General features: G+C 38.4%; 1 protein-coding gene across 1 annotated transcript in view; it reads right to left on the bottom strand.

Annotated features, from left to right (window-relative positions):
* Nucleotides 1-27,134, bottom strand: part of CDH8 (cadherin 8) — a 126,526-nt gene that overhangs the window by 60,629 nt on the left and 38,763 nt on the right. The window contains exon 3 of the mRNA XM_082062834.1: nt 12,968-13,087. Within this exon, the coding sequence (XP_081918960.1) occupies nt 12,968-13,087 (120 nt within the window). The remainder of the gene's footprint in view (nt 1-12,967; nt 13,088-27,134) is intronic.

Genomic DNA, 27,134 nt, shown 5'->3' with positions numbered 1-27,134 from the left:
ACAATAACAGAGAGGGGAAAAAGTCAGGTACAAACACAAATTCAGTTTTGCAGCTATTTTTATGGATATGTGTAGATATTGGTATAAAAACTGAACTGTTAAAGGTCCAGTTAAGTTGCCTGTGAGTGCCAAAGATAAAGAAGAACTTGAGATTTTTTAAAAAAGTATATTAGAGGTCACCTACCTTCATTTAATTAAAAGTGTAAAGAAATTGTGGCCCAAAACCCAAGAATTAATAATACCTGTGAACCATATTATTTTTTACAGTTTCTTCCTGATAAACTTTTGGTTTCTGTCCTACATCCCACAGAAATCCAGCGTTTCCTCAGAGAATTCACAAACAGAAGACAACCACACAGTAAACTTCGTGTGTAAACACTGTCAAATATTGAAAGCAAAACCCATTATTTAATCTGCTCTTGTATATAAGGTGGGGTACAGCTGTTCCTTTAAGTCTTAAATCAAATGCCTAAAGTTCCACTGTGCAATGCCAGAATGTCTTCTGGTCTTTCAGCATGGTCACTGGTACTGCAAATTCCCAAAATCACTCCATTGTCCCTACTCCAGGAAAGCCACTTGTTGGACAAGTAAGCTGCTATCACCTATTTCATTACAAATTTTAAAGACAGAGAAGTAAGATGATCTGCAGTATATAAAAACACCGTGGCTCATATATACCTGTTACTGGGTCTGATCATACCTTTCATTAGCTTTCATTCTGTATTTTTTTTACTTGTTCTTTGTTAAGTATTGTCAGGAGGTTTTAGTTATCAATCAATACTTATTGCAAATTGCTAGTTTTGATTTCTCTATTGGGACCTAGCATAGCTGTGGAGACTTCAAGCAGCTCTTTTTCTTTCACATGGGATAGTTTCTATTGAACAAGGTTCTTAGAAATGACATTCTGGCTGAAATGCCAACATTATCTATTTATGGTGAATAAAGAAATGTTCCTGGTCTTTATCATTAATAGAGATGCATTTTAATAAATTCTAGAATCTACTTATCTTTAATATTGTAATACTCAGAAACTGATCAGACTTTCCTTTCTTGGCCGAGTACAAGACCAAGCTAAGAGCAAGGGAGTATAGGCATGTGGAATAAAGCAAATATGCTTGCTGCATAAATCACCAAAGATAACATAATAGCAGTCTGGTAACCTACACTTCTGTAATGATTTCCATAAACTATTTTGGGTTGTTGTCTTACATATTTTATAATATAATTCTGGATGAAAATGAAACCTCTATATTATGTCTGTAAGTGCCAAGCCTGAGTAATCTCCTGTTCCCAAGGACCTCGGTATGTAATCAGTGATTTTTCATTCCACCAGGGGTAAGGGGGGTTCGGAGCAGCACGGCCAACTGCAGCGCAGCTGAGGGTGAGCTGGGGGCAAGGCTGGGAACAAGGCAGGCAGGAGCCAGGACTGCAGGATAGCAAGTCAGGGTCCTCCTGGCATCCAGAGACAGTGGCCGGGCTGAGCCACAGCCTGATGGTCACCCAGCGAGGCCACAGCAACAGGGCAGGTCTGAGGCCAGGCCAGGAAACCCAGCTGGAGGGGCTGAGTCTGGCTCAGAACCCAGAAAATACGAGACTGTGAACGACGCCTCTGAACATCAGCAACACAACTGCGGGCAGCAGGCTGTGTTCAGGACCCTGACAAATGCACTGTAATCCAGTGCTTGTAAAACCAATGAAGTGGTCTTGAAGTACACCATTCATGTAATTTAACTATTCCATACAATCTACAGGAGGTGACATAACTTATTCTGCAAAACCTGGAAGAATATGCTTCTGTTAATTTTTTTGAATGAAAACCAGGGAACAGTAAAACCCATTTATCAGATATGATAGGTGCAAAATGCACTCTGTAAAAGAGTAGGGCCGTTTCCTCGATAGCAGCCTGCGTAAGGAGAGTAAACTGTATTTGTTTCTAAAAGCACTTGGCAGTTGTGACTGGTTTGGACTGATTGGTTTACTATTTAGCAATAAGAACGATGCGTTCAGCAAATAATTCTATTGTGAAAAATGAGATGATTCATTCAAAGGATGCTAATGCAAACCTAAAGGTATCAGAATTTGTTCCATATTGATTTTTTTCACTAATAGAGCTAATCCAAGGTTCAGTGAAACCTTATTTCAATGCCTTTGTATTAAGCCTACTACAATTTCTTCTCCACTATTATTTTTAGACAGTTTCCCTTTTTTTTTGAAAAAAACAACAAAAAAAAACCCAAAATCTAATGCACATCATTAAATCTAGCCTACAGATGACTTGTATAAAATGCCACATTTTGTATTCTGCAGTTTCCTCTGAGACAAGTTCATTATTTCAATAAAGTGATGATTTTTCCTAGACATGTATTTTGTCTCTTAATGTATGGAAGTCTAGCCCTTGTCCATGGTTTGAAAGATATCAAGAAGATTAAATACCTTAAAGAGAGCCTAAACCAGAGTTATGGTTTCTGACTTGTAAGATATAAAAATTGGGTTTTTTTTCTGTATCAAGTTACTAACACAACCTGTTATTTCCATAGTTTACACATATTTCTATCTCCTGCTTCAGACCATTAACCATTTGCCAGAAGCTGAGAGTCAGTCAAGTTTCAATTTCAAATACAATAAAAAGTCAAAAAGTTGACTGTTTGAATTCAGTAATGCGATAAAGACAAAGAGAGTTCTGCATAGAGAATTTCAAGGATGTTTATTTGTTCTCTTGCTTTATTCACAGTTCTCAGACCAGACTGACAGGAAGTCCTGAAACTCTCTATTTTCAGGCTTAGCAAATACCAATACACATACAGCACACAGAGCATTAACTCATTGAGCATTCAACCTGCTCTACTTCAATTCAACCCAGAAACAAATCACAAATAAAGACATAATCACTTTCAGCATGCTGTGATGGATGAACATGATATGTGCCAAAGAGGAGTGGAGTTTAAAAGCGAGGGCTGGGAATTACCACAAACTAATGTAAGGCAGGGAGACATCTGTTGGAAGATTGCATCCAGAACAGTTATCAATGGCTTACTGTCACAGTGCAGAGATGGATGAAGTGGTTCATAGGGTTTGTTCTGTTCTAGCATCATTCCATATTTCCCGAATGATTGAAGACAGGAAGAACTTATCAAGTTCACACAAAGTTGGGAGCCATTGCAAGTACTGGAAGAACAGGATTAGAGGTCAAAACAATTTTGACGAATTGGATAGTCTAAACCAGCAGGGTGCAACTCAATTTGGCAAGTAAAAAGTATTTTGTGTGGGTAAAACAATTAACTTCACAATTACAATAGAGCAGATGACTCACAAGACAGAAAAGAATGTGGAGTCAAACTGAGCTGAATATGAGTCAACAGCATTTTGCTGATCAAAGTGCTCAAACATTTCCTGGTATATTAGCTGGTTATGGTATATGGAAGAACTGGGGAATAACCCTTCGATGTCACTCAGACCTGCATGGTGCAGCTGGAATGATGTGTCCAGTTTGGAACAAAAACGGTTCCTAGAGTTAGGGAAGAACAAGGAAAGACTTTACAGCCAAACATGTAAAAACTACTGGGAGCTACTCTCCTATTCTGCTGGAGGTAAGAGAAGAAATTACGGGCCTAATATATAAACCACAAAATGGGTTTTAATTGCAGCAAGAGAGGCTTCAGTTAAACATTAGGGTAACACTTTCTAAAAGAGAAGATAAGTACAGACAGAAGGCTGCCTGCAAAACTTGTAGTATTTCCATCACTGAAAGATGTTAAGAACCTATCAGACAAACATCTGTTGAGAGGGGATAAACCTGACCCATTGGGGGGCAAGGGCACTCACTGCATTCTCACTGGAGGTTCCTTCTTTCCCTATTGTCTAAGATAAGGCTTTATCTCTATGGACTCTAAAATACTTTACAAATCTTTGTCCTCTGAAAACATTGGATGGACTTGTGGTGCAGCCACTGAACAGATGCATCATAATTCGGCTATGGATCCTCTGACTAGAGCTGGAAACATCAGGAAGCCGGTTGGAAGGTGAAGAAATCAAGAAGTAATCTGTTTATTCAAACAATGAAAACACTTTCAATATTGGAAGTACCTTTTTTTTTTCCCTTGGCTGAGTTGCTTTTCCTAAACAGCTATTGGTGTCACACTGCTCAATAGCAAATAAAACAGCTGCAGAACGGGATTTACTTTTACAGTGGTCCTAAACACACACACTGAGCAATTTGCACAATCTGCCTCACAACTTGAATCGGGTAAAATGCACCCCTGTGGACTACTTTCGAAAACCTATTTGGAAGAATATATACTGTCTCACACTGAAAAAGATCAGGGGAAAAGAAGCGATGTGTCAGAGCCCAGAGCTGATGAAGAAAAGTAGCAAAAGGAACAATAGAAATAAGGATCTGCTATTCACTTTTCACTTTCCTCTCTATATTTTTAAGGATCTCTTTATGTTAATGCTATAAAACTACACATAATAATAATTGAGAACATGGAACAAAACCAAGCAAGCACTATGCAAAATTGGAACCTGGCCCTGAAAAGCCTTTCTTAAGCATCTCATTCATCTCATACGTTTTGATGAAGACTTCCTGCTATTGCAACTTGCAGACTTTGGAACTCTCCCTTCTTCATTTTGGAAGAGCTAAGTAATTGCTTTGATCTTCTTTCCATGTTAAAACCTTGGTGGAGAGTCTTATTAAATATAACCATCACTTAGGACCCAAACTCCTGCAAAATCAGCCTAGTCATTTCTTCAGAGAGCTGGGAGATGCTTGCTTTGTATTCCCATGAAGCGCACTGACTGCGGTGATATTTTAGCAGTCCATCAAAAGGTTCACTTGAAGATCTGTGGAAAACCTGTACCATATTGCCTAGAAAATGAATAGATCACAACGAACTTTCTTGAAGATTAAAAAAATTCTAGTACGTTTATGATGTGATATAGCCATACCAATCCACTGTTTTAAATTCATTTTACTCTTCATAAAAATAGTATTTTCAATAAAAATTATAATCAAATATTCTCATTTCTTATTTCTAATGACTTAGTTTTATTATAGCTAGACAAGAAAAGTACCTGCAGTCTCCAGCAAAGTTGGCTAAATTTCTAGAAAAATTATCAATTACAAGAGTTGTCTGAACTACATTCGGATGTAGATATAGTTCAAATTGAATACATTAGCCACAGTAAAAATTATCACTAGGCGAGGAATTGAATACTATATCATACCATTTTATGTGGATTGATTCTGTGTTGTATTTGTAATTTTAGGAGAGAAGCTAACAGTGTACATATCGTATTAGCATGTTTGGGGAAGGTGGCACTGCTTGCCTTTCTGTTAAACTGCAAGATGAAGGTTGAAAATACCATTATTAATTCTCTTGTTTCTTGTGTGACCCACAATCTATTGTATTTTCTTTTTCAGCCCATATGACTTCATTTTTTGTGTTTTGTGATCTTGCTTTCATCCTGAAGCAGACCTTGCAAGTTTGCCATAAGGTGTAAATTAACACTACCTACCTTTCACTATATGTATTCTGCTTGAAGAATATCATATAGGATATGACTGGATAACACCTATTATGATACTGCCTTTATAATTCAGATGAGCTTGGTCTGAGTTTCCCAGTATGGGTAATAGGCTGCCATCTCCATTTACTAGCCATTACCTTTTCCCTGGGACAGAGTTTCACTGGCATAACGAAAGCATCACCCTCACACCAACTGAGAATGAATGTAGTAAATAAACATCTGCACTGCATTTATGACCTTGCTTCCTTAAGATTTCATTTGTAATGATCCTCTAATACCTATAATTATACTAGACACTTTACAGAAAGCAGCCTTGGATTCTTTTTCAGCCGCTTTCCAACTCTAGCTGTGTAGTTCAAATTCCTCTGTCTAATTCAGTCACTTGAAGCACAATATTATTTAGATATGTAGGTCCTCTATTCCTGCTCAGCATGAGGAAAATGGTTAAGTCCTAACTATTTCGCTAGCTTTCTAAAGTGATAGAGATATTGTTCTGAAATGCAATAAATATGTGTGGTATCAGCTTTTTTGTTGCTACTATTAAACTCTAGAAGCAGAAAGCACTTTTTTTTCAAAAGCCTATCTGTCTTGATCTTAAGCCACTCATCTTAACCAACTACAGACCATCACAACTGTTTTCAAACATCTCTGCAGTGATTGTATATTTCCTTTATTAATCAGAAAAGACAGATCTTGCTGCTACCAAAGGACCCAATCCTACATACCTTATTCATAATAGTTGCACTTTATACCTCTAAGTACAAAGCAAGAACTGCAGGACTGACCCTCAGGTCTGCTGCACTAGCGGTTTGTCAGTACAACTCTCTCTTCTAATGGGCTGTCACCAAGACAACTCTCAGAATTACCAAAGAATCTCTGTACAAACACCTTAACGCAACTCCTAAGGCTGCACAGCATACTTAGTACACAATGACAAGAAAAGGCTTATAGTAGTTGGAAAATATACTTTATTCCCAGCACTGTGCCTAAGTGCATCAAACGCTGGCAAGACAGAGCTGAAGGTGCTGGAACAGAAGAGACCACGTATGAAGTCCAGCAACCCAGGCTGGGGGCCCTGCCTGCTGGAGGCTGCGCGCACACCCGCCTCCTCCGCTGGGAAAGGAGCTCTGCACCCCGCTCAGAACAACATGGAGCCAGCCCAGCTCAGAACAACATGGAGCCAGCCCAGCTCAGAACAACATGGGCCCAGCCCAGCTCAGAACAACATGGAGCCAGCCCAGCTCAGAACAACATGGAGCCAGCCCAGCTCAGAACAACATGGAGCCAGCCCAGCTCAGAACAACATGGAGCCAGCCCAGCTCAGAACAACATGGGCCCAGCCCAGCTCAGAACAACGTGGAGCCAGCCCAGCTCAGAACAACGTGGAGCCAGCCCAGCTCAGAACAACGTGGAGCCAGCCCAGCTCAGAACAACATCAACCCAGCCCAGCTCAGAACAACATCAACCCAGCCCAGCTCAGAACAACATCAACCCAGCCCAGCTCAGGCCTCTTCAAATTGTTGCAGTGAAAAGATTAGTTAACTTTCAATAAATCTGTACTAATTGGCAAAGATATCACAGCCGCACTAGTTAATAAAATGAGCTAGAAAGCAGCAGTTCAATCCAGGCTCCGACTAATGTCGAACAAGTTCTTTCTCTACACTAATCCCTTGAGGGTTTAAATCTAAACTATTTAAAAACTGAACTATTTAGAAAGGCTCTGTTGAACATGAGTTAGTTCTGTTCCTAGCAGCTCATTACTTTCCCCTTACAGTTGCAGATTACTTCCTGTATCAAAACTGTTTCTCCGTCTCTCTCTAGTTTAAAAATGCTACCTTGTCATTTTATCATGAGTAATTACAGAAATAGTCCCTGTGCCTCTCTTTTATTAACACCTTTCAAATATTTGTGCAGTGATTTCATATCCTCTTTTAATCACTTCTTATCCAGTTTATACAAATTAAGTTCCATCAGTCTTTCATTGTAAGTAATATTCTTCTCACCTTACCTACCCTGCTTTGAACTTTCTTCTGTATTTCAGTAGTCGTTTTTATGATGACGGGTCTCATCGGTAGTACAGGAAATATTCTGAGGGCAGCTTGTGCTATCACTGATAGGCACCATTACTAATAAACTGGACATTAACAACCAGATGGAAGAAATAGCCTGTAACATCACCAAAATACCTGTAACTCAAAAGCTGCTGTCATTTATCCAGTCACTACCTTACTTGTTTAATTCTGCTGGATTGTATTTCAAGGTCTAGGTGGAGGAAGAGAAATGAAGACTGCAAATTAAAATAGAAGATTCAGAGCTGACTTCTGCTGAATGCTGGTTTCATTCCTCCAAGACCTACTCATTTATGGTCTGTTTTCAGAACCGCAGGCTGTCACAGGTTCAACACTGTGGTCCAGAGAGGGCTATATGCTCAATCATTGAAAGTTCTGTTGAATAAAGCATAGAATCACATAATCATAGAATTGTTTTGGTTGGAAAAGACCATTAAGATGATTGAGTCCAACAGTTAACATCACATGGCCAAGTCCACCTCTAAACCATGGACCCAAATACCACATCTACACACATCTTTTAAACACCTGCAGGGATGGTGACTCAAGCACTTCCCTGAGCAGCCTGTTCCAGTGCCTGACAACCATCTCTGGGAAGAAACGTTTCCTGACATCCAATCTAAACCTCTCCTGGCACAACTTGAAGCATCTGTACTTTCACCTGGAAGTTAAAGCTAGGTATAGAAACAATATCTATTCTTCACTCTCTGATCCACGCCCCTTCTCCCCCTTAGGAAAGTCTTTACTTTTCTAGGTCTCCTGAATCTTCTGTTCATCTCAGTTTTACTAAATTGAGCTTTGGCTTTGTAAGAAATGACCATAAAAAAGTAGGGTGCAGTAGAGTGTTTGGTGTAATTTGCCTGTATTTCAGATATGTGTAGGAATGACATTATTTAAGTTCAAGTGAAATGTAAATAAGTCAGACACAGCTGGAAATGTATTTTTTCTGCCATCCCCATATTGTAGAACACAGTGTCATTTCATATTATGTTCCATTATGATAATCTTATTTAAAGCTGACAGTCATGATTTAATATCCTTGAAAAAGCTTAAAGGTGAGAAGTATATTTTAGCTACTTTTAACAGCCTTAAGAAACGCTCTTCCCCAGCATTTTGACTGTCATTATTTGGATTATGAGAGAATACATACAGCCTGTATACCTTTATAAAGAATACACATTAGTCAGGAAACCTGACATCAGTTAGTCAGATGTAATGATAGCGATTTATGGAATATACTTTAGTCTAGCATGAGTTTCATTACTAATCTGATCTCATGACATTGTAGGTTTAGCCTCTCATAGAAAACCTGAATCTGTATCTTTGTAATGTATTATTTATGTTTATTCTCTATCCAATAAACCAGTGGTCATATTAAAATTCACCTATGAAAAATGAAAAATATTCAGAACGAGCCATCAAAAAAGCATTTACCCTAAGCCATATTCAGAGCACTGAATGAAAAATAACTTCTGAATTACCTTCTTTCATGTGTCTATAACTCATACAGAAGAATTCGCAAACTAGAACTGCAGAAGCATATGCATTTTTCATCTAAGGTAATGGAAAATTATTGTTTTATGGGTCACTTACCAGTACTTATTTCTGTGCACCCAGCATTATAGAATTGTTTCAGCAAGAAGGTTGAGAGTACTGTCAGAGTGTGATTCAAATAAGGACTACACCTAGTTTATGTCAAGTTAGTAGGAACAAAAAAGCAGAAGAGTAAGCAAGTGCTTTCTTCAGGTTTCCCCTGAGGTGCTGCAACCCTTTCTGCCCGAGGCATGAACACCTCTGCTCCCTCTTTTTGTTCAGAATGCTACAAGAAGGGAGAAGAATTGTGAGACATTATTGGGATCGTTCCTGATGGTCGTCTCTCAGCATCCCACTAAAACAAAGCAGCAAGGTCCCACAATCTGTAGTCTGAGCCAGGAAATGAAAAAATTAGAGGCACTACAGCCTATCCATGTCTGCTCCACAGATCTAAATCTAGCCTTAATTTCTAATAAACAAAGCTAACAAAAGGCCAGTCAGATAGAAAAATAGTAAGCAGATCAGCTCTAAGTGGCTATTTTCTTGGTAACATTTTATACACCCCCTTGAATGACTGAAAGTATTTACATTCTGAAGTGGATCACTTCAACACAGTCCCTTTCTGTGATTCCATTTTGGGAAAGACACAATTCCAGACACAATATCTGTGTTCAGACACAATTCTATTTCAAACGAGTTGGAAATGCTTTGAGCTTAGCAGGGGCACTAATGAAATCTGACCACAGAGAAAATATAGCTACAAATCACCAGCCCCTCTCCCACTCCTCCCCGCCCCCCAACAAACAAACCACAAACCCTAAAACCCTAAAATCTACCACACTTAGAGGATCACCTTCGGGTTTGATTTGTTTTTGATAAGACATGACTATAGCTGGCTATTCTGGTGTAATTTGTACACTGTCACAATAGCATCCAAGCATCTTCTCCCACAAAAACTTTCACTGAGGTTCCTGAGTATTACACACAAACGTGGAAGATGATTTGTTTTCCTGGCCTAGTTACTAAAATGAAGCAAATATCAGTTGTGATGCTTCACATTGCTAAGGTTAGATAAATATAATTATAAATAGCTACATACTTTCTACTTGCTTTGGACATCTTTCTGCTAAAATGCACCTTCTGCTCTATCTGACCATGATAACGGAGCTACTGTCCAACTTATACAGCTGCTAAACCAGTGCGTATGTTTTGTGCACCACTGTCTCTAAACGGTGAAATACAGTGTCACAAGGTACTGCAAAATTGTAGCCGTCTTGCCATAATACTTTGGGCACTTTGAGACTGCATGTAACAACCCATAAAGCTCTCTCTGGTATGTAATAAATCCTGATATTACCAAGAAAATCTGCTTCATAGTTCCTTATGTTTTCTGAAATCAACACTTCTCTTCAGAAGAACCGTAACTGTAAAGCTGCTGGGTTTTAGAGCACTGGTTTTCACACTGTATAACATATGGTGGCAATTTCTACATGACCACCTACATCTGGTTTGTTCAATGACCAGACTTTCATGTATATTTACTGTTTACATATTCTAAACAAAGGCATGCTGGAGGGGTTTACACCATTTGACTGTGTGGCTAAGATTTCTCCATGGGAATGACGACACATCTTGGACACACTAACAAATTCCGCAAGTTTTAAATCATCACAGGCAATGGACAGGTCCATCTAATATCACAGAAACAACTGCATACTCTCCAGATTTCACAGACTCCTTGATGGGTGACTCTCAGAGTAGCATGGTAGTTACACTACAGATTAAGAGACACAGAGATAACAAACAGAGGAACACTCTACATGAACTCATTCAGTTGTTATGGTTTAGAGAAGAATGGAATTGTTGTCCTCTATAGATCTAGAAAAGTGAGAAATCTGAAACCAGTTATTCATTGAGAAGCAGCTCCGTAAGATGAAGACACCTACTCAGGGACTGTGGAAAAGCCGCAGTTAAATTCTGTATGATTAAATTCCCTTTAGAAACTACACGCCATTTTCATGGTAACTGAACTGCTACTCAAAGCGGTGTTTATAACTGGAAACAAAGGTAGGAGGGGGGATTTAATGCTAGTGAAACAGGAGAAAAATAATAATTTTCAGGTTCACCAAAAAGCTTTGGAGTTTTCTCCAGCTTTTGTAATAATGGAAATCACTTTCCAGGGTGATTAATAGTTACTTCAATGGAAGAAGCATAAGGTTTTAATGCAATAAAATAATAAATCTGAGTAAAATTAACCAATTTTTGGTATTTGCAGTATTTTCTCTGAGGCTATTATTTGTGAAGGAAGGGAAAAATCCTCTGTGTGGGTGGAGAATACACCTCTCAGCTCCTCTGTGAAAGCCGATGTGTTCCCCTGCAAAAGCACTAACTATGTCTAGTAGAAACTGAGCAAGAGCCAACAGGTAAGCCCCTTCTAATTAACACAGCTAACTGAAGTCATTACTGCATGCAATAATTTATAGTATTAAGGAAACTAAACCATATATGGTTGGGGTCTGTTCAGAATTATATTTCCACATGGCTTGTAACAAATCACCCAGCATGAATAAGGGGCTTCACTAATAACACTCCCTCGATAGCCTTGTTTTTCAAACAAGCTACTAGTTTTCCATTGTGTGGAGTTATTCTTTGTAAAACTCTCCTTTACATGCAATAAAATACTGAATCACATTCCAGAGATTGTTTTTGCAATTAGTATAGCTGTCCTTCAACCAGAAGAAAATACATTAATGGATCACTCCATTCAATTATGAGTATTTATTCGCCTACTCTATTTGACTAAAGCCCCTGCAAATTAGGACATTTCTAGGAGAGGGAAATAATATTTTGCATGCAGTCTCACCTGAGAGACTTAAAGAACTTCCAGACTTCAAAGAGTCTAAGAATACTCTCTTCAACGTTGGTGAGAAAACTTAGCACACTCGAGCTACCAAAACCATCCTTTAATAATTTCTCCCAGCATTTATTTCATAATTTTAATTTAATCTGCATGAGGACAAGGATTTTTCATCCTGCTTTACACTTTTATGGTCATATAAACCCACGTGGCTTTTTGTATGTTTTAAAATGACTTCTACTTCTCCTCAGGAGATCACAACCGCTTGACTCACAGTGATTAAAAATAATTTCAAGTAACAGCTGAAAGAATATAAGAAATAATATCAAATCACTTAAAAAAAACACTTCAAGACATAACTAAATGAATTTGCTTTAAGTATGATGTATATACAGGAAACAAGAGGGAATTAATTTATTGATACTTTCAGATTACTCTCAAGACTTCCAAAGCACAGAGAAATAAAATAATCCTAAATGCATGTTAATACAACTTCACACCAACACTCAGTATCATGTTCTTTCTGTTCCCCAATCCATCCAATCAAGAAAAATATATTCGCTACAAAAATATATTCGCTACAAAAATATATTTGCACAATATATTCGCTAAAATTCCCAAACTGAACTGTACTTTAACTGGAAATACTCATATTGAAAATTACATTATGCTCATTAAATTCTTCAGGCCAAGTCTTTCAGTCCCTAATTATAAGTCACACAGCACTTCCACTGCCTTTGGTTTTGCTTCAGTAACTTCTACAATATTAGCATCACCTTACTCACATTATCAGTAATAGGGATTTTTCTCTGTCTTTTCACATGATCAAACTCTGATGGACTAGAAGTGGGACATGTGTTACAACTTGGTAATGCTGAGAGACGGCTGTTTACGCTCCATGTTTAAGTATGCTATACGAAGTACGTAAGAGGCATGGTCACCTGTGTAAATATAACCGAGGGATCCATGTCCCGTCACTCACCTGTATGTGGCTCAATAGAGAAGTAGGGCTGTCCTTCCAGAATGCTGTAAACCAGCTTGGCACTGTTTCCATAAACCGGATCATCGGCGTCTGTAGCTGTGACTTTAGTAACAAAGGTACCTAAATAAAAGTAATATATACAATTAACGTTTACATTCTTACTAGGAATTGGCATAAGTTGTTCAAAAATAATTTGAAACAAATATTAGCTTCCTTGAAACTCTAAAGAAATTTGTGAGGTGTATGATAATAAAAAGAAGAAAAAACATCAGTAGCAACTCAAAACGTTACTTGTGGAACACAAAACGTTTTCCTTCAAAATGCTAATGCCAGCAGACTGAATTTCTGGGCAAAGGAAAAACCTTTTCAGTAGCTATATTATTTAAGGATCCTTTGTAGAATGCATTTAAAGCTACCTGATAGATCTATGTAGACTTCAAACATTTGCAAAGGAATCATATCAAAGGGATATGGAATACAAGGTTAATAATACAATATAATATGTTGCATTTAAGATTTGCAAAATCACATTTGAAAGAACCTTGCCAAGTTACAATGACTGCATAGAAAAGCAGTAATAAAAAGGGTTCTTTTTTCTTCTCTTGGCTTATAGCCATACCAATGGTTTGATGTGGCCACAGTGACAGAGGCAGGACAACATGTATTGTCTCTGAAATGAGTCTCTGCCACTGGGAGGGCCATTGTCCAGCAAGAGTTATACATTCCATACTCTGTGCAAAAAAAATAGAAGAAAAAATTAAGGAAATTGCCCTTTTCATTTCTTAGCCAACATAGTACTTCCGACTTCTGTAAAAAGAGAAATCAAATGAAATTCAGTAGGTTACATTAAGATTGCTGAAAAGACTTTTTATAATGATTTAAAAATATAATGATGACATTAATTAGGCTAACAATGAAGACAATATCTACAGAGGGTGAGACAGTAAGAGTAGGAGAGAGGCTAAGGCCTGAATTATGTTTCTTATGTTCAAAAAGGAAAAGAATTATAGCACCAACCAAAACACCCTCAGTTCTGGATATGCCAATAAAATCAGACTCCTCTTTCCTCTTGTACTTTATGTGCTGCTGAATCCAAATCACACACCACCTGGGGACAGGAATGGTAAACAAGGCAGGAGAAGATCCCTTTGGCATGTCTTTTCATTGCGCTCTCTTCTTTCTCTGTATGGCACATTAGTGTCATGGCTTTAGGCACTTGTGTGTTACAGTATATGGAAACCATGTAGAGGAATATTTACGTATTTAGAGATATTTTGCATGTTACCCAATAGCTTCCATTTCAGGCTTTCCCACTTGGCCACTTTGAACATCAGAGCAAGAGATGGGGCTGGCAGGATTTGGGAGTGTCTGGAGGGATGAATGACACCTTGCTCAGGGAGGGCAAGTTCTGCAGTGCCTCAAGTTGAGGAGGGTTTGCTGAATGGGAATAAATGGATAATTCCCAGGGACAGAAATACGTGTTGCAGAAATAGATCTCGCTGGAGGAAAAAAAGCCTGCGGCTTGTAAATTTATCCATTCTTACAGGAGAGAATATCAACGAAGGGAAGGCTCACCTGGGTGTTGTGCAAGCTCTACCATGGCCCCATTTGGCAGGGAAGTGCCCCACCAGCACCTCTCCTGCTGCTCAGCAGGGTCAGAAGAATGCATATGGCCTGCAGCTGTGTGCACCACGGGGAAAAGGGATGCAATCCTGACGAATATTATGTTGCATCTATCTTTGACAGATGCTTGCCAAACTTGTTCTTCAAAACCACGTAAACTGTAAAAGTTTCAAAACTTAACTGTTTTCGATGTTGAAAGGTGATCTTATACCTAACCTTTAATACAATAAAACTTTGGCCTGCCACTGGGCACAAGAAATAGACTTTATCCTCAACTTGATGGTTGGTTTCTAAGGAATTAACATCAGAAATTTGTTGTCTGAGCAATTATAAATTTTGCTATATAATCAGACTAACAGACAGTGTCCTGGTAGCTTTAAGCAAAAATGATAAAGGGGATAAGATGACACAAATGTGGTCCCCAGCCTTGTAGCAAGTACAGCAGCCTCAGCCTATAGATGATATCCTGGATGACCTTCTTCACATACAGGAGAATAAAACCAGTAACAGGCAGCAACCAAGAGGCACACTCAAGGTCATGGCATAGGCTACAGAACATAAATTAAATAGGGAACTATAAGAAGGAAGCACAAAGAAAGTCTGAGTTTGGATGCTGCAGGAACAGAGGAACTGAAGGACTCTTTGTGGCTTGTCCACAGTAGTTACAAAGCATGAAAAGACGTAGTTATTAGAATGGTCTCACACATTTAAGTTTTGTTGTCTCACCTTCTATAACTCATACACCAGTTCTGAGTTCTCTGTTGTGTTGTCCTTTGCTGAGCTGTACCTCCCCCTCTGAACTGCAGCTCCAGCCCCACCAGCCCAGCAGACACTCCCTGCGGGTCACAACTGCTCTCTCAAGTGTGGTACCAAATACGAGTGTAGACATCAGCGCTTTCTTCAGCTGGATCCAACCTGACATTGCGGGTGATGTACCCAGTTTCTGTGGAAATGGCTACTACTATAAAACTTCTGGTTTTAACCTTGGAAGACAAAAGAGGCTTGTGCAGAACATCATACTATGCAACAGGGCTGGAATCAGACAAGGCTCATCAGAACAGTGAGCATTTTTGTAAGAGTATTTTATCTAGGCTGTTCCGTTTTGTTTTCATTATATACTTTATACACAAAGGAAAATAAAGAAAGGAAACTGTTGACTTCTTTGAGACTGTGTTTGATTTGCCTAGCTGGCTCTCTATTCAAAGGACTTCAGAAATAATTACACTGCTTGTTTAGAAAGATTTGATATATAACATCTATTCTTATTTCACTTGAGAATTCCCAGAGTTTTATAGATATTTATTTCAATATTTCAACTTAAATGCATGTGCTGATTCTTTGATAAATGCATCCTTTATCACAAGTGTTCATTAGACATTGAAGTTGAATACGCCTTAATACAATAGGCAGTGTCTAACATTGCTTCCCATCCTGATGCTCAGCTCTCAAGATTTTTTCATGTTATATAAAATAATGTAATCAGTTATTGAGGCCCTAAGTTTATTTTAAATTTATACATATATTAAAAACACATATGTAATAGTCATTATTCCCATTCACTGTTCATATAAGAAGAGGGAAAAAGGCATACCTTTCTTTCCCTTACAGGTCAACTAAGTGCAACTATAATCTCACCTAATAAAACTAATGAAATGAATGGAAAAATAAAATACTCTTCCACTCCCATAATCAATTTCTTACACTGCCAGTCTCAGCTCTTCATTTCCAACCATCACACACAGTTCTGAGAAGGTCTCTCAAATTCAGTAATTTGCTTCCAACATCTTATTGATGAAAATTGTTTATGAAAGATGTAAGCAATCATGAAACAGAAATTAAAGAAATTACTTTCACTATTGAAATTAGTTAAGCTTTTACATACTTAGCACCTTTAATTTGAGTTTTTTTGTCTTATGAACTGAATCTTCTGCAGGTGTGAAACACGCTGCAGTGATTTGCTCACACTGGCAATAAGGAGTTTATAAAGGAGCAAACTGTCCCCTCTGCAGCTGCAGAGGATGTTGCTGCACCAGTGCTGCTCTGGTTCCACTGCCGGATGCCGAGGGCCCACAAGGAGCAGCAACTATCCCAGCCCCACAAGCGACAGAGCCCTTTCCAACTAAGCACCAACAGAAGACTCGGGGAACCGAGAGATTCCCGAGCGTGGAAACGAATGCAGAAAAAAGGAACTCGCAGCCACCACGGCTCTTATTCGGGCAACCTCCTGGACACAGCACAGCTCCCCGTGCTTTGGTCCAGAGCTTTGGATTATCAATATTTAAGTAGGGTTTTACTCCACTACAGACACTGCAGTTATAAACTACACATACATAAATATTTTTACATGCATAATATGCTTAAAGTTTTGAAGATAAAATTTTTGTATTGAAAAAGCAGTAAGAATTCAGGGAAGAGCATTTCTTAGGTAAATGCTCTTTGAAAAACAACATTCTGGGATCTACCTAGTAAATAAACAGCTACAGTTCCTGTTGTGTTTAATTTTGACTATATTTGGCTTGTGTTTGTTTCTTCGTCAGTGCTAAAACAGACTCATTTAGCTAGAGGTTAAAAATTTGAAATAGTGCCATTTTTACAGGAAAGTCACCTATTATAGTCCAAGTCACTGTCGTCCTAATTACAATAATATAGCAGTTCTCTATAATCTGGCCCAACAAGATAATCACTGTTTCTTTTTTTCTTTATGTACCTAATATTGCCTTATGTGGAACAAAACCGTTTTTCCAATAGATGAGGCAAATTTTAAGATGTTCGATTAAAAAACTTACTGCATTTTTTTTTTCCGAGGAACACTTTTGTAATACTAATGACCCTGTATTAAATATGGACTGCAAAGAGATTCAACAGATTTTAGTTAATGAACGCTCCTAATGTGATTTGGCCATTAACCATTGCCGATTGTTTTACTCTGTTAGTGTCAAGTTTCATAGTTTCTCTTTGCAACAGGCCGGCAATCAGAGATGCAATTAACAATAAAAGTGGTTTTATATGGCTAGGTAAGGAAGCCTGTATTTACTGGCAAACTAAGATTAAATGCCATCATAAAAATAAGATGTGTGTGCTCAGCTAGTTCTCTTCTGTTGTTTTGGTTGTGTTTTTATGTGCAAGTCAGGGTACAGATTCTGCGCATTAGTCAGAAAGAAAAATGCATATGCTGCCATAGGGAGTAGGAAAGCAAATTTTCTGGTGTGGCAGTGAAATGTGCGCGCTGAAAACCATACAAATCAAACTTGTATGTTCTAGAGGAGGTAACGCACAGACGGCACCAGAAATTTACATTAATACATATGCAATGAAGAAACCATTTTGTTGAAAGATTGTAATGGCTGCTAGAAATAAAAAATGTGACCATAATGCAACCTAGTGGGACCGTGTTTTCTCATCTTCCCAGGGACTTGTTTGGTTTGGTGTTTCTTCTCTTTTCTGATGTTCTTTTTGGTCTCCTTCATCCTTTCTCTCCTACTCTTCCCAAATCCTGACAGGCTGGAATCTCCATTTCATTCAGAAGATCTCATTTCCAATCTGACAGGACACTAAGAGTATATTTGCATGAAAAAGACCTACTGTTATTTACCAACTGTGTTGTTTTTCGAAGAGGATCACTGTACTTCCAAATCTCTAGCTAGATTTTGAGTTTGGCTGATAGTAGCCATGCAGTCAGCAGTGGTCAGAGCAAAGTATTGTTTGTATTCAGCAGGTCAGATAAGCATTCTTTCCAAAATGAAGCCTTTTCTTCTCTGTCCTTCTTTGCTGTAATCTCACAGGTAGCATGACAGTTGTTGTCATGGTAACTACTTTTATTGAATAAAACCACAATAATCTCATAAAAACCCGTATAACTTCTTGACATGTAAATTATTACTGCCTCAAAGCTGAAGAAACTTCCTCTTGTTTTTCATTGTTGCTGATTTTTTTAAATACAAAACCACAGTTTTAAGCCTTATCATCCTACACTCTTCTATATGAGACCAGTTCTAAACACCAAATCTAAGAATCAGAGATGTCACTAGCCAGATAAAGAAAACATATATGGAACAGAAATCTGTGCAATGCACTTTAGGACTTCTTAACATATGCAAAATATTAATAAAATATTATCATGGGTATTTTTAATTGCATAGCTTGATGTACGTGCGTATATACACTCATATACATGTGGGTCTGTTGTATGAGTGTTTTAGGGTTCTTTTGCAGATCATACGTTACTTCTCTCCTGCCTTCTACATCAGAGCTTGAATGTATTTTTAGTAGTAGTAGTAGTTATTCTATTGCCAAAGCTCAGAAATCCCAATACGTGGCTCAGGTCTCACAATGCAAGAAATTCCTCTCCTCAAAGACTCCAAGAGCCAAGTAGCAGGAAAGACGAATGCAGAGGGACACCAGAGGAGAGCCAAGGGGATGAGAAGAGGATGCGATCGCCCTGGGCAGCGGTGGCAGCACACAGCGGAGCTGCTCCCTCACCTGCCTGCCGCCGGCTCCGCACAACAAGCCCTCGGTGCTATGGCACGCAGGCAGCACGGAAGAGTTTTAAGTACTGCTTGGAGACGAGATGACAGAGGTCTTGTGTGGGTTTTTCAGGAGATCTTCCCACACTTAAAGGAAAGCACGTGAAAAATAGAGGAGTGTTTGCTTTTTAAGTGTCCGGTGGGCCCCTTCTTTCAGTGACAAAAAGTTAATGCAAATAGAAGATGACATCCTAAGCAGTGGTAAGAAGTAGAGATACAGGCAAGAATGGTCCACTAAAGGAAAAATGGGCTTGACATATGCTTGACATGCTAGAGAGGCAGGAAGGCCAGAATGTGTTCACCTATAGCTATAGCAGAAACCTGTATACAGCTGCTCCTAGAGGAAGAAATGAGAAAGAAAATTCATGTACTTTACAGATGTAATACTGATGTGTGGGTGATGAGAATCATAGAAATACATAGATACAAGACTTCACTTAACCTTCTGCAAAGAGAAAAACAACAATAAAAGCTTCCTTACAACGAGATATTGTACAAGGAGGAATAGCTCCCCAAGGGAAATAACAGAATCCTTCTCACTGAAGAGTTCACAGGATACCAGATAATGTATTCTAAGGGAAAACCCTAGAAAGACAGGAAGATTAACTAATAGGGTAATTTGTCTTTCCCAGCTGTAATTTATTTGACTCTAAGTAGTGAAATACTGTGATGCTGTCATGGTCTTGTTTATGATGATTAAGTTAAGGAAGAAGGAAAAGAGGGTTATTTATACAACTTGGTTTTAGGCTCAACTGGCTAAATTAGGTGCCTAGTTGAACGAGCTTTCTGCTCTAAGGGAGGAAGACAGAATCATCCTCTCATGGGATCCTTCTTTCTCGGTTGACAAGATAGGAATCCAAATTAAATTAACCAGCTAATATGAATGTCTAAATTTAAGTCATATGACTATTCTCTTATGTGTATGTACTCAAAATGAACCATACCAGTCTATAACACTAACTTCCAGGAACTTCAACCACACCAGCTGACACGCCAAAATATAGGACAAGTACAAATCTTGCAAGACTTCTGTCTTCATTTACATTATTTCCCATATGTATACACAAACACCTATGTGTGCTTTGTATAAGTAGTGCTATGTAATTTCACTGAAACGCACAGAAAAATGAGCTGGCACTGTGCCCCTGCAACCCAGAAAGCCAATTGTATCCCGGGCTGCATCAAAAGCAGCGTGGTCAGCAGGTCAAGGGAGGCGGTTCTCACGCTCTACTCTGGTCTTGTGAGACCCCACCTGCAGTGCTGCATCCAGCTCAGGGACCCCCAGCATAAGAAGGACATGGACCTTTGGAGTGAGTCCAGAGGAGGCCATGAAGATGATCAGAGGGCTGTGAAGACAGGCTGAGAGAGCTGGGCTTGTTCAGCCTGGAGAAGAGAAGGCTCCAAGGAGACCTTGTAGCAGCCTTCCAGTACCTAAAGGGGACCTACAAAAGACTTCTGGTAGACTAAGTCAGGATTAGCTCCACAAGCAGAAGAAAAATCTAAGTTGTTTCTTCCAAGTGTTACATATTTCTTAATGCAATTTTTAGAGTAGATAGTTTGGAAAGTTAATGAAATCTTAAAAATGTTAATATCATGCCGTATGAGTCAAAAATCTCTGCACAACTGAATATCCTACCACATGTAACCCAACAATGTTCTTAGATTGCTCATATGTCATTTTAAGGACTTTTTATCATGTGAAGGAAATAGGAAAAATACATTGTATGCAAATGCGTAACTGCAGCAGTATGAAAGGTGCTTGCTATGCATACGAGAAAAATGCCTTCTGTTCAGCCCACAGACAATGGAGCGAGCTGGCAGCCTTCAGCATTTTACCACTGTAAAATGAGGACTGTAGGAAGCACAGCCGTGAAATCTAATGAATTGCATTTTTCTGCTTAAACTAATTGTTTTAAAACTCTGATGCTGCCTTTTTAACACGATCTTTCGGAAACAAAAATATAGGTTCAGATCTAGTGATACAGATAACTCTTTGGCAATTACCCTTGCACATGTTACCTACTGCTTGGATTTAGCTTGTGTGAATCTAATAAGAAAGGACACTGCCTTTTCAGTTTTAAGGTTGGCAGTTCTTTCTTGCTACAACTTATAAGATGGTGCCATTAGAGAGCCTGCAGGTATTCCTTTCTAAATCCTCCCGGGTGGCTGTTTGTTAGGATTAGAATAGAGTCTGTAGCATCACAGGCACTGGTAGAAGGGTAAAATGTATCTTATGTTTGGCTTAAAGAATTATGTTTTCATGTTATTTTCTAATTTTCCCTTTAGATCCTACCCTCACTATAGAATATTAATTGATATTTGTGAGAGGTATGGGAAATAGCTATTCTTTTGTTCAGGACTTTTTGAAAGGCTGCTTATGTCTAATCAATTGACTATTCCATCATTCTGTGAGGTCCCCAGGCAAAGATAGTAAAATTGGATGATCACTGTACACTATATTTTAAAACAGGGGAAAAAAAAGTACCATAAGGCTTGTTGATTTTGTTGGAAATTTCAGGTTATGCTCAGGTGTATTGTATAAAAATATAAATAAAGTAGGCCTGGCTGTTTACTGCAGAAATTCTTTCATTTACAACTTTCTGTTGTGAAAACAGAAAATGGCTGCTATAATCTTGCAGCTTTGATGTTTTGCTTGCTTTGTTTGGTAGAGTGAAGCCTATAAAGCCAGCAACTGTAATCCAGGTTGCAAAAGCAGACTCTGAAATATTGCTCCCTCAGGCCACCGCGGAGCCAACATATGGCAGCAGAGCCCATTTGGGCCCCAGGGAAAGGGCACAGTTGAATCGGCTGCCCAGCAGTGCTCTGCCGGCTGATTCATGAGAAAGCCGTATTGACATCAGCTCCACAGGCAATCGCTTATCTGTATTCATGAAGAAACATTAAGTGCTGCGGATTCAGCAACTAAACAAAGAGAGAGGTACCAATTCAGGGCAGGGCGAGGAATGACCAATGCCAGGGAAAAAAAATGGATTCTGAATTGGATCTGAATCTCATTTCCCAAATGTCAAATGCGTCCATCAAAGAGACGTCTAACACAGGCCATCTGACTTAACAGTTTGAGGAGCACTGGTCCCCAGTGTTCTCAAGCTAAATCTTTTGTGGTAGCAGAGTGATGTAAGTTATACCAATAGAAGCTGCTGTGAAAATATTACCACACTAATCTATTTTCAAACCTAGAACTTTCTACCTATGACTAGAACTTCTCTACATTTCCCACAATTGTACAAAGAGAATATGTTCCAGCCTAATTTGGTGGCACTTCACGGAGCCTCCGTCTGGCAGGAATCTGCACTGGGCCATCTCCCCTCAGGTCTCTTTTCCACTTGGGCACCATCCACTGGCCAGCACAGGGGCTCACGTCACTAGCATAGCTGTTTGGAAAAAGAAAATGCCCTGCTTTTATACCCAACAAAAAAACAACCCCTACCACTGTTTTAAACCTCTTTTTCTCCAACATTTTAAATTTGGGGAAATTGTTAAAAATCCTTGCTAGGAGCAGATTTAAACTTGTAACCGAATCTATCAGAAACCTGAGTCAAAGACTTATTTTCATGTAGCCACAGAACAGAAATATGATATGTTTGATATGTACAAATGAATGCAACAACAAATGATTTCAGAAGCAGAATATCTGCAAAAAGAACAACATGTTTGTGACTGAGACAAGAATCATCTCGAAAAATGACAGTAGGGCAGGTTCTTGTAGATTACATAGGAGTAAAGCAGCACCCACCTAAAACTGCCAACATTTTCTGTGCTCTGCCCTTATATGATCGACATACAGCTATGTCTGTCTGTCCATCCTCATCCTGTGAAACTAGCATCATATGAAGATCTGTTGCTCTATATGTAATTCCATATGGAACTATGACTTCAATTCTGATCCAAAAGGCTTTAATCCTGAGGAGTTTATCTTCACTATGTGTCATTTGCACAACATTCCTTTGTGCAAAGGGAATGAACTCACGTGTGCCAAAGGTGGAATATTTGTGACAAATTACCGCTAGCTAATGAAGAAGAAAAAAGGCAGGGTGTTTTTGGTTTTCCTAAGAAATCACTACACATTAATAGCTCCATAGGTTGCACAGGTAATTCAGGGGTCATTCCTAAGAATCAATGACTTCAGAACCTGAACATTTAAGTACTTCCTGCCATTGGTATGAAGTATTTTGAGCCATCCCTCTGATTTCAGTGATTTTGTATGAAGTCAGTGAACTATTATAGCTTAGTACACTCAGGACAATTTAGGTCAGTGCAACTAAAGGGTCAGACTATAAATCCCTAAAGAGCAATATCACAACTTTGTCCACAGTCCTGGAGCTCATAATGGTCATTAAAGAACAACAAAAAAAGATAATGACATTTTCAATCAGAACTCATAACAAACGGAAAGTACAAAAATAATAGCACATACTCAAAAATATGTTTTGACAAGGTTCAATAACAAGTCAAATTAAGGAGAAGACTATCTTGCTGTTGAATATGTCTTAACCAATTACTTAAAGTTGCTTATGACTTTGCTTTTGGAACTGTGTCTCAGTCACACAGAATGTACACACTATTTTAAACACATGCACGCTCACTAAATAAATCTCTCACGTAAAACACTCTTTGGTTCCACAGCTAGTGCAATTGATTATGCACAAAATGAACAAGTAGAGGAACAAGACAACACGAAGATATACATTTTCTAACAGCTCTTACATTCTTGCCATATTTTACAACATCTGCTGGTTTTTTCCCTGGCTTTTGCACTCCCTTTGCATTTACCCTTTGGGCTAATTTGTAGTTGACCCCAGTAATATAGTCCTTTTACTCTACAATTTTGTGACAAACTATCATTGATTTAACAGTCATGCTCAGTGCCTTAAAATCAATGAATACATGGGAAAAAAATCAGTAAGTCGGTATGGTTGATCTTGATAACATTTCAAGTCAGGTTTTCATCACAACTTTCTAATTTATTAAGTTATTTCATCACTATTCATATCAGACATTGCGTGTTGATTTTGTATTAATCAGATTTGTCCTTTTGCAAACAGTTTGTAACTGGAAGGGAATGACTGTCTTTGGGAGAGCTGGAAAGAAAAGCTCCACCGTGTACTATACCGCTTTTCCTATACGTGGCTATACTAAATGACTCTACTCTGCTTTAAAAGAAACAAAAAGGAATGATTTCTTGTTTACGGTGGTGTAATCAAGGGCAAACTTTGATCCAAATGAAAACATCGCTAAGTACATGTGCTTGTGCCAAAATGGAAAATTGATATTTTGACTCAACTGAAAGCCTAAATCCTTTCCAATAAAGACCATTTTCCCCCCAGTAAACAGTTTTCATGGAAGAATTTAAGGACAGAAATATTATTCTAAGCTTTTTCACATTGTTAATATTTTTCAATTGTTAAAGGAAAAAGCATTTCTAGAGCAATGACAGACCAAATTCCACTGTATGTATTTTAAGATGGGAGTTTTTATGACTCTCAGGGAAATTCTTAATATTCGCAGATTATTAAAGTTTGCCTGTTTACCTTAATTCAGGTAAACTATGAGAGAATTCTCTTCCCTCGTGGCTTTTGTTCTTTTTCCATCTGTGTCCTTTTTATTTCATCAACACATTTGTCACTCTCCTTCTGTCATCTCCTGTCTTTCAACATGACACCAGCTGTCTAAACACTCTTGGCTTCACTAAGAATGAAATCAAGATATTTCATTCCCCAGTTCTCTCCTGAAAATAAGGATTCTGAAACTTTACTGTTGGGAGACAATATCCCCTTTTGCTCCCATTATCACCCCTGCTTTCAGGGAATTTATGAACCTCTGCAGAGCTGAAAAGGCGACAGAGAAACATCCTGGGGATTGGGGAGGTGGTTTTTTTTGGTGGTGCTTTATTGTTGTTGTTTTGTTTTGCTTTTCTTCCATAAGCTACAGGACAAGTTCTAATTACCCTTGCAGATCTTCTAAGATTGCTCATTCATTTCCATACTGTGCTATCCTCATTGCAGGTATATATATAGAGCTTATAGGCAAATGGAGAGAAAAAATAGTCATGGGGTTCTTCCTCATAGAAGCTTAGTTGAATCTCTTTTTAAAAGGTTTTAGCTGGGTTTCATTCCCAGTGTGTCCCTTTACATCTAAAAGTGATTAAACAAGATTAACAACAAATTAAATGACTTCCTATTTGTGAAATGCCATAACTGCTACAATGAAGTGATTCCACAGATTGCACTTTTTGACCTTTAATTTCTTAAAAATATTAGTATCAAGATTAAAATATTAAAGCACTCAGTGTCATCAAAGAGCACATTCTCCATATACACTACTAGCTTTTGCAGGCAAATTCATCATTTTGGAGTTCGGGAACTGGGCTTACTATGGTAGATTATATAGGAAATATGTTTAAAAATGAAAAACAAAAGAACACAAGGATGAAATAAGGAAAAATTCAGTTTAGTTCTCAAAACTTTTTTTCTGGAATGTGCGTCTCTCTTTCCTCAAAGAGAGAAATAAATGATTTCAAAATAAGTCTGAACACGGTGACGCTACACAGCACTCGCTACGTGTGTGGGTGTGTGTTCTGGAAGACAGCTGAGAAGTGAGCATCATTCCTACCAGAGCTAACACAGCCTATACTCATTGTCTTTGCACCGAGCAGTGGGAGGAAAGCCATGCAAGTCCTTTCCTTTTGTTTTAGTAGAGAAGCAGGGTTTTCCAGATATCTCTGATATATAACAAAAATCAAACACGCTACATTGTGGCCATGTCCATGTCATAATCTCATCTATTGGCATACGTACACATTCATACATGTGACATATGGAAAGTTTGCACATACACTGCAATTTTCACATCTCCGTACTGCATCATTCACGTTCTAGATGGGCAAAAATACCACTGACATACATCTCTTCTAAGAAGGAATATGAGACCAGTATCTAATACAGCTATTAGAAAAACTGCATTGTGTTAGCACCTCAACATTACGTTGCAGAATAATGAAAGGTTAAAGCATCCATCTGTATTTTATGCATTGCTTTCCACAGAGGTCCAAAAATAAAATGCCTCGTACTGCAACCTCATTACATAAGTACTATATATAGCATATGAGTTCCTCTTCTGTTTCAGAACAGTCAGAATCGCTATAAGCATTTTGAGGAAAGAAGAGCTTTAGTAGAACTTTGTTTTATCCTGAGTAAGAACATGGCCTAGTAATGACTGTGTTATAGAAATGTCAAGGCTGAAATTAGCCGTGGGTGGAGATCTCTTTACGGGGAATTAAGTAAGTGGATAATGGAAGCGAAATACGCTTAGTGTGGGGAAAAAACATTTTAAAAAAATTTCCTTGAACTCTGAAAGGAGACAGAGTTTTCTTATAAACATTAGAGAGGAGCTGAAGTAATTTTAAGAGGACTAACAAAACTTGAAGTTAAAATCAAGATCATCATTTACTACAGGTCTTGATGTTGCTGCCTGTGGGTTAGAAGAGAAAGGCAGAAGGAAATAGTAACAGCAACACTAGTGAAAGGGTAACATTCTGATCTTCAGCTTTCCAGCCTTGAAATGGGGTTCCATCAGACATTAAGACGCAGATTTCACTGCATATGCTGCATGGATTTTACAGTCATTGTCATGTAATGTAATGGCGAATATACTCTGAGTCTTGAAGTGGCAGCTGAGAATTAGATTTTGTTTTTCAACAAAAGAGCAGGACTGTATGTTTGTGCTTCTTTAGAGAAAGAGCTTGAAAACATTCACTCCTAGCAATGTCACATAAACACGCAAGGTTCAGGGATCATAAAGGATGAATGTACCAAACTTGCATAGTTTCAGTAATAAAGGTAATAAATGGTAGACCTTGGAGATAATCTATGACAAATCTCTACTTATATTTGTGTTGCTAGAATAAACTCATTTTGGACCAAACTCTTCCATGCAGCCTAAGAACACATAAGCATGTGGAAGTACATGATTTTGGACGCAGATCAGTGCAAACTGTTCCTCTT

This window comes from Streptopelia decaocto (genome assembly GCF_964273445.1).
Source record: "Streptopelia decaocto genome assembly, chromosome: 11".
Taxonomy (NCBI): domain Eukaryota; kingdom Metazoa; phylum Chordata; class Aves; order Columbiformes; family Columbidae; genus Streptopelia; species Streptopelia decaocto.
The sequence above is the reverse complement of the archived record's forward strand: the minus strand, read 5'-3'. Positions and strand labels throughout refer to the sequence as shown.